This window comes from Lolium perenne, chromosome 5 (assembly GCF_019359855.2).
Source record: "Lolium perenne isolate Kyuss_39 chromosome 5, Kyuss_2.0, whole genome shotgun sequence".
NCBI lineage: Eukaryota > Viridiplantae > Streptophyta > Magnoliopsida > Poales > Poaceae > Lolium > Lolium perenne.
Genome location: NC_067248.2, coordinates 123,434,393 through 123,447,911, shown reverse-complemented (window position 1 = coordinate 123,447,911; position 13,519 = coordinate 123,434,393). Strand labels below are relative to the sequence as shown.

The window sequence follows — 13,519 nt, the reverse complement described above, 5'->3', positions numbered from 1 at the left end:
CTTCCCAATTATTCAGTATGCAGATGACACCTTGTTGATAGTTCCTGCTGACAGTGTTCAGTTGTCTGTTCTCAAGGAAGCTTTACAGGATTTCAGCTCTTCAACTGGTTTGAAAGTTAATTTTCACAAGTCTTGCATGTTACCCTTGAATTTATCTGATGAGGAAGTGGCTGTTTTAGCCAGGGATTTTGGTTGCAAGGTTGGGGTGATGCCTTTCACATACTTGGGGTTGCCATTAGGGACTACCAGGCCATCCATGCAGGATTTGTTACCAATGGTTGATCGAATGGAGAGGAGACTGATGGCAAGCTCTTCCCTGCTAGCATATGGTGGGAGGCTGCAATTAATACAATCATGTCTAAGCTCGATGCCTATTTTTTTCCTGTGTACCTTGAGCATACCTATTGGCATTATCAAGCAGCTTAACAGGATTATTAGGCAGTGTTTGTGGAGAAAGAAAAAGGGGGAGTGTACCACTAATCAGTCTTTGGCCTCATGGGATCTAATTTGCAAACCCAAACAGAGTGGTGGTTTGGGAGTGATGGACTTTAAATTGCAAAATGAGGCACTCTTGTTAAAGCACTTGCATAATTTTTTCAATCATGCTGACTTGCCATGGGTTCAGCTGGTTTGGAACTATTATCCAGAAGGTGTGCCTCATGCTTCTAAGCTTTGTGGATCATTTTGGTGGAGGGATGTGATGAAGTTGTCTGATTTATATAGATCTGTCACCTCAGTTACTGTTAAGGAGGGAAGTACAGCTTTATTCTGGGCAGATAAGTGGAATGGTATTTGTCCCCAGGAGAAGTTCCCAAGGCTTTATTCTTACACTCTAAACCAGACTCTATCTGTCAAGGAGGCATTATTAATCCCTGATATTCATGATTTATTTGAAAGACCACTGTCTCGACAGGCAACTATAGAGTTGGTAGAATTGCAGAGCTTTATTCAAAATGTTGATTTGCAGCCTAATGGGAAAGATGAATGGAGAACAGTTTGGAAAGATGGCAATTATACTGCACAACGCTTTTATCGTCACAGATTTAGCAATCTTTCCTGTGATAAGGTATATCATTGGATATGGAACAGTAAGTGTTTGCAGAAGCTTAAAGTGTTTGCCTGGTTGTTAATGAGTGATAGGCTGAACACAAAAGATATGTTGAAAAGGAGACATTGGAATGTCACGTCGGATCATCATTGTGTTCTCTGTCATTCTCACGCGTATGAGGACAGGATTCATCTATTTTTTGATTGTGTGTTCAGTTTGAGGGTGTGGGCTTATTTGCAGATTGATTGGTCCATGGGAGTGACCATTGAAGAGAAATTTAAACATGCAAGGAAAGAGTTTGGGAAGCCTTTTTTCACAAAGGTGGTCATTTTAGCAACCTGGCACATTTGGAATCAAAGGAATGGCTTGATATTTCAGCAGATAAGACCATCTTTCAGATCATGGAAGAGGGACTTTATTAATGGACTGTCTCTGCATAAGCATAGGGTTAAGAAAAAGGATATAGCACAGTTCCAGGCTTGGATTGTTTCTCTACCTTAGATTTTTTTGTTTTGCGTTGTATATATTGTACATATGTAACTCTTTTGGTTTCTTTTATATAAATAAATTGCTGTGAGGCTTTGCCTCACAGTTCTTCTTCTTCTTCAAAAAAAAAACAACTTATCAGGTCACCTCTAGTGAAACTATATTTTAATTCTGTCACATTTTATGTGCTTTACTTGGAGCGTCTGTGTGCTTTTATTTTCGTTTTGTTATCTTAGTTCTCTGAATAAATCGGATCCTAGCAATCCTTGTGTGGGAGAGAGACACGCTCTGCTTTTTCATATGAACACTCGTGTTCTTCGTTTTTCATGTTCATGGCGAAAGCTGAAAGCCGCAGCACTTATTGTTATTTTGTTGGAAACAGAAAATGCTTCATGTGGTAATAATTTGATACTTGGCAGTTGTTTTGAGCTCTCAAGTAGATCATGTTTAAGCTCTTGCATCATGTATTTTAAACCTATTAGTGGAGAACTACCGTAGAGCTTGTTAAAATTTGGTTTGCATGATTGGTCTCTCTAAGGTCTAGATATTTTCTGGTAAAAGTATTTGAGCAACAAGGAAGACGGTGTAGAGTTTTAGAATGCTTGCAATATGTTCTTATGTAAGTTTTGCTGTACCGGTTTATACTTGTGTTTGCTTCAAACAACCTTGCTAGCCAAAGCCTTGTACTGAGAGGGAATGCTTCTCGTGCATCCAAAACCTTGGCCATTTGTGTCCACTATAACTACCTACTATGTGGTATTTTTCTGCCATTCCAAGTAAATACTTCATGTGCTACCTTTAAACAATTCAAAAGTTATTATCTCTTATTTGTGTCAATGTTTTATAGCTCATGAGGAAGTATGTGTTGTTTTATCTTTCAATCTTGTTGGGCAGACTTTCACCAATGGACTAGTGGCACATCCGCTTATCCAATAATTTTGCAAAAAGAGCTGGCAACGGGGTGCCCAGCCCCAATTAATTAACTTTCATTAATAATGCTCTTCACATGTTTTGCCCTGATTTATCAGTAAGCAACTTAATTTTGCAAATAGACACTCCTCCATGGTATGTGAATGTTGGAAGGCACCCGAGGATTCGGTTAGCCATGGCTTGTGTAAGCAAAAGGTTGGGAGGAGTGTCATCAATAATGAAACTAAAATACATGTGTAAACAAAAGAGAAGAGGGATGATCTACCTTGCTGGTAGAGATAACGTCCTTCATGGGAGCCGCTCTTGAAAGTCTGGTTGACAAGGTAGTTAGAGTACCCACTACCATTCGTTGACAACAACAAAAACCTCTCAAAACTTTATTTTTATGCTCTCTATATGATTTCAAAACTTGAAAAGCTCTAGCACATGAGTAATCCCTGCTTCCCTCTACGAAGGGCCTTTCTTTTACTTTATGTTGAGCCAGTTTACCTACTTCTTTCTATCTTAGAAGCAAACACTTGTGTCAACTATGTGCATTGATTCTTACATGTTTACTTATTGCACTCATCATATTACTTTGTGTTGACAATTATCCATGAGATATGCATGTTGAAAGTTGAAAGCACTTGCTGAAACTTAAATCTTCCTTTGTGTTGCTTCAAAACCTATTATTAAGAATCTATTGCTTTATGAGTTAACTCTTATGCAAGACTTTTTGATGCTTGTCTTGAAAGTACTATTCATGAAAAGTTTTTGCTATATGATCCAGTTGTCTAGTCATCATCTTTTTGTTAGCAAACTATAGACCATTTATTTGAGTCACTTCATTCATCTCATATGCTTTACAATGGAATTGATCAAGATTATGTTGGTAGCATGTCACTTCAGAAATTATTCTTTTTATCGTTTACCTACTCGAGGGCGAGTAGGAACTAAGCTTGGGGATGCTTGATACGTCTCCAACGTATCTATAATTTCTTATGTTCCATGCTAGTTTTATGACAATACCTACATGTTTAGTTCACACTTTATATCATTTTTATGCATTTTCCGGGACTAACCTATTAACAAGATGCCGAAGTGCCAGTTCCTGTTTTCTGCTGTTTTTGGTTTCAGAAATTCTACACAGGAAATATTCTCGGAATTGGACGAAACAAAAGCCCACGGCCCTATTTTCCACGGAGGGTTCCAGAACATCGAAGAAGAGTCGGAGACGGCCAGCAGGGGGGCCACCCCATAGGGCGGCGCGGCCCACCCTCCTGGCGCGCCCAGGTGTGGGGAGGGCACCCCCTGGCTCCTCCGAGGCCGCCCTTCCGCCTATATATTCTCCCAGATGCGAAAACCCTAGGGGAATCGTTCTTCCTCCACGAAAAGTTACGTAGCCGCCGCCATCGCGAAGACAAGTTCGGGGGACAGAAGTCTCTGTTCCGGCACGCCGCCGGGACGGGGAAGTGCCCCCGGAATCCATCTCCATCGACTCCATCGCCATCTTCATCGCCGTTGCTATCTCCCATGATGAGGAGGGAGTAGTTCTCCCCCGAGGCTGAGGGCTCTACCGGTAGCTATGTGGTTCATCTCTCTCCCATGGTGTGATCTTTATGTGATCATGAGCTTTGTAATCTAGTTGAATATGTAGATGTTACTCTTGTCTATTATGCACTCTAGAGGTTACTTTAATATGAACTCCGGAGTCACTCTCCACGGTGTGACGGTGATAGTGTGCGCATCGTGTGTGATTCCTTTATGACGTTGTGGAGCTTGTTTACTCCATCTTGAGGTGTGCTTTTTTAGCCCTATACAATGAATGGTGTTTGTCATCCAACAAGAGAGTGTTTGAGAGTAGCATTTATTTATTCAATTATGTGATCATTGTTGAGAGTGTCCACTAGTGAAAGTATGATCCCTAGGCCTTGTTTCTAAGCATTGAAACACCGTTTCCAACAAGTTCTGCTACATGTTCGCTTGCTGCCATTTTTATTTCAGATTGCAATTGCTATTTATAATCATCCATATCACTTGTATTTCACTATCTCTTCGCCGAACTAGTGCACCTATACATCTGACAAGTGTATTGGGTGTGTTGGGGACACAAGAGACTTCTTGTATCTTAATTGCAGGGTTGCTTGAGAGGGATATCTTTGACCTCTACCTCCCTGAGTTCGATAAACCTTGGGTGATTCACTTAAGGGAAACTTGCTGCTGTTCTACAAACCTCTGCACTTGGAGGCCCAACACTATCTACAGGAATAGAAGCGTGCGTAGACATCAGGAGTTCATTAGTAATTAGATTAAAACATGAACTAATTATCATGAACATAGTCTGAGTAGTATTTTGAATTAATTTTGTAGTATTGGCATCTGTTTTCTACCATGCGCTAGTCTTGTAATTGAGATAGAAATACTGTTAAGTCTGACAAGAAACTTTACGGACTGGTACGGTATTGTTAAAGAATCAAGAAATGATTAAGTCCTATTGCAAACTTTTAGTAAACCTCACATTGCTGATTCAAAGAACAATGGTTTCAATTAGTACCTGAAATTATCTTGTCTCCATGAAACTTGATGTTCAATTCCGTTTGAAAAGTAAGGAGCTGAAAAGTTTGTTTTCAGAAATAAGCGAGGTATGAGATATATGCGATATCTAAGACCTTGCTGCAAGGTGATAGAATATAATTTGACGAGACTACATAAACTCATAACTTTTATGGGAATGTATGAAGGTTGAAGACGCCAGGCGTCCCAATCCTCCAACTATTGGGGCACTAACGATATTTGCATATCCATGAATTGATCGTCCTTAGTATGCACCGTTGCTAAGACTCGTCGTTTCGAAGCATCTCGTGATGATCGGGTGTTATAGATTCTACGTGTGCATACAACGGATGCAAGCCAGATTTGCACATGCGAATACTAAGGTTAAACTTTATGAGCCTAGCATGTACAGACATGGTCTCAGAAAGTCGTCATGACTTGATGGATAAAATTATGAGTGAAATTGTTCATCATATTACAAAGTTACTAATAGTGAAATCTGGAACATTTGTCATATGATGATCAACTTCAAAGTAAGAACCTCAAGGTTATTGGTATTTGACCAACAAACCTAAAAGTTATTAATGTTGAAGTGTTTTTCTGAATAATGAGGAAAGCTAAAAGAGAAACTACAAAAGATTATTGGCAGAAAGAAAGAAAAAACTAGAAAGTCTAGCTCAGGAGTATATAAATGATATACATGTTATGAATGTATTCCTAGTTTTGTCGCATAATGAAATTCTTGGGTATCTGTACCATATTGGTTGGTATGAAGTTTCATACAAAACAACGCAATACAAGAATACAATGGCCTAAGTGACTGACAAGGAATATGATAGGAATGCAAGTCTGGAACAAAATAAAGTGTTATTATGTTCGTCGTTGGCATTCTATCTAGCCCTTCAGATTTATAATAAAGAACTTCATAATTGTTGTTTTGTTCTGGTCAAATAAAAACAATGAGTTGTTCAAATTTTGACAGTACTCCATGTACGATGGATAAGTTATTATAAATCTTTATGGTAAAACAAACATGCATAACACTGACGCTAAAATGCCATAAGGCAATTGATGTGAATTCCACTCATTTGTGGAACCGCCATTTAGGTCATGTTAGAAAGGAACGCATGAAGAAACTCCATGCAAATGGATTTTTGGAGTCATTTGATTTTTGAATCATTTGGCGCTTGCAAATCTTTTCTAAAAGTAAATGACTGAAATACCATTCATAGGCCAAGAGTTGAACGGGCAACTAACTTAGTGGAAACATACATGATGATGTATGTGGTTCATTGGGCATAGTTGTGTGCGGGAGATTCTTCTACTTCATGAAAACTTCCAACAATGAATTGAGTATATATATGTGGATATATTCGATAAGGAAGAAGTTTGAAACATTTGAATGGATTCAAATAAATTTCGGCATGAAGTGGAAATCATTGTAATAGAAAAGTCAAATATCTATGATTGGATCATGGTGGAAATATTTGAATTACGAGTTTTAGCGAACATCTAAGAGATTTATGAAATTGTTCTACAACTCACGTTTCTTTGAGTATCATAGTGATGATGATGTATCCAAGAGACGTATCCAAACCTTGTTGGATTAATGATGAGATAAAATAAAATGACGCCATTATATTTTGTGGATTATGATTTTGTGACTACCGCTTTTACACTGAATAGAGCATCATCATGATCCGTTGAAATGACACCATACGAGTTATGGCATGGGTATGAACCCTAATAGTCCTTTCTTAAATTTTGGTATGCATAGCATAAGTAAATAAGTTTACAACCAAAAACGGATGAATGTCTTTGTTGATTATCCCAAAGAATTGATTGGGAATTCTTTCCACTATGCAGACATAGACAAAAGTGTTTGTTGATGTTTCTTACTTATTTCCAAGAAATTGTTTCTAGCGAAGTATTTGAGTGGGAGGACAATAGAACTTGATAAGGTTTATGAACCTGAGCATAATGATCAGAGTAGCGCAACATCGGAATTGGTTCCGGAAGCGGCCACGCCGATCATGGCTCCCATGACTACAAATTGTTTTAGCCATGGAGATCGAAGTACCTATTGAATCTTGTAGGTATGGTTTACTTTGTGATCAAATAAATGATTTGTGGACAAAGGATTGATTTTGAACAATGATAAACCAACTACATACAAAGAAGTTATGATGGGCCCTGACTCCTTTAAAATGGCTATGCGCCATGAAATCCAAGATAGGTGAATACATTTTGAAAGTAAAAGGATCTATAAAATTGATGGACTTGGATGAAATATCCTTGAAGAAGCTCGATTTGTCGAAAAGTTGTTTACGACAAAGTTCAAAGAGTTGACTATGGTAAGATTGGATCTTCCGTAGCGATGCTTATAGTCTATGTGGATTATTCTAGTAATCGCTACATATTTCTTTATGAGATATGCTAGTAGGATGGCAAAAATACATTACTTAACAGAAGTGTGGATTAAAGGTGTATACAAGATACAACCAAGAGTTTTTGCTAGTCCGTGGAATATTAGATAGGTATACGAACTTCAATTGGACGAAGTGAGTATCGCGGAGTTGGAATCTTCACCGGATGAAATAGTCAAAGAGTTTTTTGATTTCATCAGAAACGATGAAGAAGCTTGCATTTGCAAGAATTTAAGTGGGAGCGCTGGGACATATTTATAATACTTGATGTAGATGACATATAGTTGATTATAAATGATGTAATTATATACATGATTAAAAATGTTTCATTGAGAACTAATTTCAATGAAATGATATGGACTGAAACATATTTAGTGTCAAGATCTATGAAGTTAGATTGAAACACATAATAAGTTTAAGTCAAAGTACATAGAATGAATATTGAAGTAGTTCAATATAAAAATATTAAGAATGTGTTCTTTTCCATGTGAAGGTTTAACAAGACTTGAGTGTATTTAACACTCAATGAGTAAAAACACATGAGTGATTTTAGATCATGATTCATATGTACAAACTCAGATATCATGTGCTCTAAAGTGTTATGAGCATGTACCGGAATGATTCATGTGATGATCATTGGAAGACAGTAAGAATATCCTTGGGTACTTTAGAAGAACCAAGGATATATATGATTTTGTATGGGGTAATGACAAACAAATCGTTGTAAGGTGTTGCACCGATATTAGTTTGGTCACATATAAAAATGAATTTCAAATCTCAATTAGGCTAAGTGTTGTTTAAAAGGTAGCACAATGCTAGATTTAGAAGAGTTCTAAATATTGTGACGGATTCTACAAACGAAGGCAGAGTATGTCATTGTTTTGACAATGACTGAGGATGTTTAAGTCGAAGAGTTCTTTGAGAACTTGGTGTAGTTCCGATAGTGTCAGAACTTTGAAGCTATATTGTGTATGACAATATTAGTGACATATTTCAGACCGCGGAATTAAGGTTCCACCAGAAGACTGAACATATATGTTTAATGCCGACTCATTTGGAAAATGAGTGATGCATTGAGACGCAAATGAATTGCAAAATACATACGTTTCTGAGCGTGTCAGATCCGTTGACTAAAACCTCTCCCGAACATGATAAAGCACCGAAAGGCCAAGGTGTTATATCTTTACAAATGTAAACTAGATTATTGACTCTAGTGCAAGTGGGAGACTGTTGGAGATATGCCCAAGAGGCAATAATAAAATGGTTATTATAATATATCTTTGTGTTTATGATAATGTTTGCATACCATGCTAAAATTGTATTAACCGAAACATTGATACATGTGTGTTATGTAAACAACAAGGAGTCCCTAGTAAGCCTCTTGTATAACTAGCTTGTTGATTAATAGATGATCATGGTTTCGTGATCATGAACATTGGATGTTATTAATAACAAGGTTATGTCATTGATGAATGATGTAATGGACACACCCAAATTAAGCGTAGCATAAGATCACGTCATTAAGTTCATTTGCTATAAGCTTTCAACACATAGTTACCTAGTCCTTCGACCATGAGATCATGTAAATCACTTATACCGGAAGGGTACTTTGATTACATCAAACGCCACTGCGTAAATGGGTGGTTATAAAGGTGGGATTAAGTATTCAGAAAGTATGAGTTGAGGCATATGGATCAAGAGTGGGATATTGTCCATCCCGATGACGGATAGATATACTCTGGGTCCTCTCGGTGGAATGTCGTCTGATTAGCTTGCAAGCATGTGAATGGTTCACAAGAGATGATATGCCACGGTACGAGTAAAGAGTACTTGTCGGAGACGAGGTTGAACAAGGTATCGTGATACCGATGATCGAACCTCGGACAAGTAAAATATCGCGTGACAAAAGGAATCAGTATCGTATGTAAATGGTTCAATCGATCACTAAGTTATCGTTGAATATGTGGGAGCCATTATGAATCTCCAGATCCCGCTATTGGTTATTGGTCGGAGAAGAGTCTCAACCATGTCTGTATAGTTCACGAACCGTAGGGTGACACACTTAAGGTTTGATGTCGTTTTAAGTAGATATGGAATATGGAATGGAGTTCGAAGTTTTGTTCGGAGTCTCGGATGGGATCCAGGACATCACGAGGAGGTCCGGAATGGTCCGAAGAATAAGATTCATATATGGGAAGTCATTTTCCGGGGTTCGGAAAAAGTCCGGTGTTTTGACCGGAGCTTCTAGAAGGTTTTGGAAGGACCGGAATAGTCCGGAATATTGTGGAAGGTTCCGGAAGTGTCCGGGACGACCCGGGCTGTCTAAGGAAGTCCGGAGGGTTCCATAATAGGTGTATCCACGTTTTCCTTAAGGGTTAAGAAGTTTCCCCTAAGGCAGATTCGGATTTGGCAAAAGAGTCCTAGTTGTAGTAGGTTTCGGCTGACTGAAATCTACCGGAACTCTCCCAAACTTTGGGGGAAGGTCTTGGACGACCCAAGGACCTTTTCCACCTGTAAAAGGAGGGCAAGGGGAGCCCCAAGAGCACCACAAGTCGTAGCCCAAGCTCCCTCTCCCAAACCCTAGCCTCTCCCCTCCTCCTTCTCCCACAGCGCTTACGGCGAAGCCCTGCCGGAGATCTCCACCACCACCGTCACCATGCCATCGTGCTGGTGGGATTCCGAGGAGGATCTACTACATCCGCTGCCCGCTGGAACGGGGAGAAGGACGTCGTCATCAACACCGAACGTGTGACCGAGTACGGAGGTGCTGCCCGATTGTGGCACCGTCAAGATCTTCTACGCGCTTTTGAAAGCGGCAAGTGATCGATTACAACAACAACGAGATCTAATCTCGTAGGCTTTGGAAATCTTCGAGGGTTAGTCTCATGATCTTCTCGTTGCTACCATCTTCTAGATTGGATCTTGGCTTGTTATTCGTTCTTGCGGTAGGAATTTTTTTGTTTTCTATGCTACGAATCCCATCATTAGCGATTATAAGACTCCCTCGAAATTTGAGCCCAACTTTTATCATAAATTAATTAATATAGTATAATATATTTATCACAGAAATTATATCCTTGAAAAATTCTTTCAAATATGAATCCAATATTATGATTTATGTAACATATAATTTGTATTTAATATACTAAATTCATAGTCAAATTTGGGCTCAAATTTTGGTGGGGCTTTATAATCTATAAATTTATGTTTTAAATTTATCTAAATTTGGATTTATGTAGACACTATATACTGTATAGATGCATGAAAGCTTAGAAAAATCTAAGATTTTTTTTTACGGAAGGAGTACTATTTTACAAGAACTTATGAATATGTTTTTTCTTGCTACCCTTATAAATATCGGATGTGCTAATTCTTAGTATACTAAGAACTCAGCTAGAGCCCAAAAGAATCTTAAACCGTTAAATTTTGGTGTGCTTCCGCGATCCGTGTTTTGTGTGGGTTTGGTTGTTTTCCAGAGTACATAGTAGTCCCACTAGTCAGAAACATTATCAATTCATGTTGAATTCAAAATTAGTGCCCATTGTAGAAAATTATAATCTACATTACTCCCTTCGTCTCACTTTACTAGTCTTTCCCGTATCCCTAGATCGCTAATTTAACCTATATAATTTAAATTACATAATGCAAAAATTATATATCATTAGAAATAGAACATCTAAAATTATATCATTAGTAATTTTTATAATATAACTAATACTAACTTGATCAAATTTAGGATCAAGGGATTAAATTTACGACTAAGGGTACGCATGCTTAATAAACTGTGAGAGAGGAAGTAGAGAAATTGATTTTTGCTAGCAATTCGTTAAGTGGTAGTAGTAGTTTCCAGGATATTGAGCATAGATGTGTGCTATATCAACTCTAGGAATACTAGGTCGAACGACTACCTAGATATGTACGACAATGGAGTCACTCGTCGTGTCAAACCTCGCCGGGGTTCGCTGACGGCGCGTCCTCCTTGCCGGAACCGGGAACATCATCACCAACGGCGCCCACACCAGCACGGACCCGCGCCTTGTCCGCCTCGGCCTTCCAGTCCATGCGCGCGATCACCACGACCAGCACCGTCAGACTCGCCGCCGTGCCGACGATGAACCCTGCCAAGAGCCCCTCGATCCCCCGCCGAGCCCTGAACCCGAGGGCCACCGCGACCGGCAGCGCAACGAGATAAAACCCTCCCAGCACGGCGTACATCCCCACCGCCGGCCTCGCCGTGCCCCGCACGATGCCGCCGCACACGTTCAGCGGGAAGTTCAACACCTCCAGCGCCGCCATCACCGTCATCGCCTTCGCCACGCCGTCCCGCACCCCCGCGCCCCGCGTGTACAGCCGCGCCCACTGCCGGCGTGACGCGAGCATGAGCGCACCTCCGCCGACGCCGGCGAGGATACCGCCCATGATGGAGATGGTGGTGGAGCGGCGCGCGGCGGCTGCATCGCCCGCGCCGAGGGAGTTGGAGACGCGCACGGCGGCGCTCACGGAGAGGGAGAGCATGGCGGCGTAGAGGAGGTAGTCGAAGTTGAGCGTCACCGCGATCACCGCCACCGCGCGCCGGGCGTCTGGCAGGCGGCCCGTCAGCAGGATCAAGATCTCAAGGCACCACCACTCCAGGCACGTGTTCAGGCAGCAGGGTACAGCCAGCCGGAGCAGACGCACCCACTCTTCCTTCCTCGCCATGTCGGGCCACCACCTCCTGCACCGCGGCGCCTCCGCATTGCCATTGTCCTTCTTCGAGAGGAGGAGGACGTAGACGGCCAGCCCGACAGCGGTGGCGAGGTCGCTGAGCCAGACTGCGGTAGCGACGCCCTCGACGCCCCTGGTCCGTGACAGCCACACGATGAGCGGGACGTGGACGGCAAGCCCCACGGCGGAGGAGAAGAACGCCGGGAGCGTCACCTCCTGCGAGCTCAGGTACGCCTTGAGCGGGGCGCGGAAAGAGACGACGGCAAGGTCCGGGAGGAGGCACACGACGTACCTCCTCGCCACCGCGGATATGTCAGGCTGCTGGCCGAAGACGTGGTGGAGCACGGCATCGACGCGGAGCCAGAGGAGCGCGATGGGCACGGAGGCCGCGAGGAGCATGACAATGGTCATGACCAGCGTCCTGCGGAGCAGCGCCGAGTTCCCGGCGCCATGCGCCTGGCCGCAGATGGGGTCCATGGCCCCACAGAGGCCCATGAGCACGGCGATCCCCGTGGCGCTGGCGAAGCTGAAACCCAGCGTGCCGGCGGCCAGCTCCAGGTCGCCAAGCCGGCCGAGGAAGGCGGTGGTGATGGCCTGCTTGACGAACCCCGTCAGGTTCATGCCGATCAGCGGAAGCACGATGCCCCGCTGCGCACGCGCCTCGCCGGCCACCGCGCGCGCCGCCGCCTGCGCCCACCCTGGCTCCTTCTTCATGGTCGGGCATCCAACTTGATCATGCTCTTGCTCTTGCAGCTGATTGTGATGGGGTGGTGACGCTGGATCCATGGCGAAATGATCAGTTCGTGAGCAAGAACAAAATGTGGGAAGAAGAGGAAAGAACGAACGTGACAGAGCAAAATGAAGGTGCAACGCCCAGATAACTGATGCAGTTAGCGTGACGTTCATTCTACGTGTTTATCAGGCGTGCATGACATACATGGTGAGCAGAGTTTGTCTTGTCCAGCATGTACATAGACTTATTGATTCAAAAATTAATACACCAGCAATACACGTATATTTGATTCACAACAAATATGGTTAGTGCTAATGGATACCATGATTCACAACATATATGGTACCATTGCTAGCGGGGAGCAGACTACTCCATCACTGAATCCTGCACTATCCATTTTGATGGTCAAGCAGGAGCACCAGAATTGTACCCTGATGGCCCTATCTATTTTTGGTGCCATTGCAATTGCTTTGCTGCAAGCAACAATCAGCAATGGTGATATATCGAAACTTGCAAGCCACAAGAATTTTAGCCTCTGTTTAATTTCTGCAGACCATTGTGTCCAATGGATGATAAGCAAAGACAAATGGGCTCGCCATCACACCCCAACTATCGACCGACTTATTGGCCAAAGCGACCCGTTTCCTCTTTATGGCAAAT

The 13,519-nt window shown here is 42.0% G+C and overlaps 1 protein-coding gene across 1 annotated transcript in view; it reads right to left on the bottom strand.

The window, feature by feature from the left end:
- The window catches only part of LOC127299788 (protein DETOXIFICATION 56-like), a 58,551-nt gene extending 45,340 nt beyond the window's left edge, over positions 1–13,211 (bottom strand). Inside the window, exon 1 of the mRNA XM_051329836.2 lies at positions 11,331–13,211. Within this exon, the coding sequence (XP_051185796.1) occupies positions 11,365–13,032 (1,668 nt within the window). The 5' untranslated portion in view covers positions 13,033–13,211 and the 3' untranslated portion in view covers positions 11,331–11,364. The remainder of the gene's footprint in view (positions 1–11,330) is intronic.
- Positions 13,212–13,519: the final 308 nt, after the last annotated feature.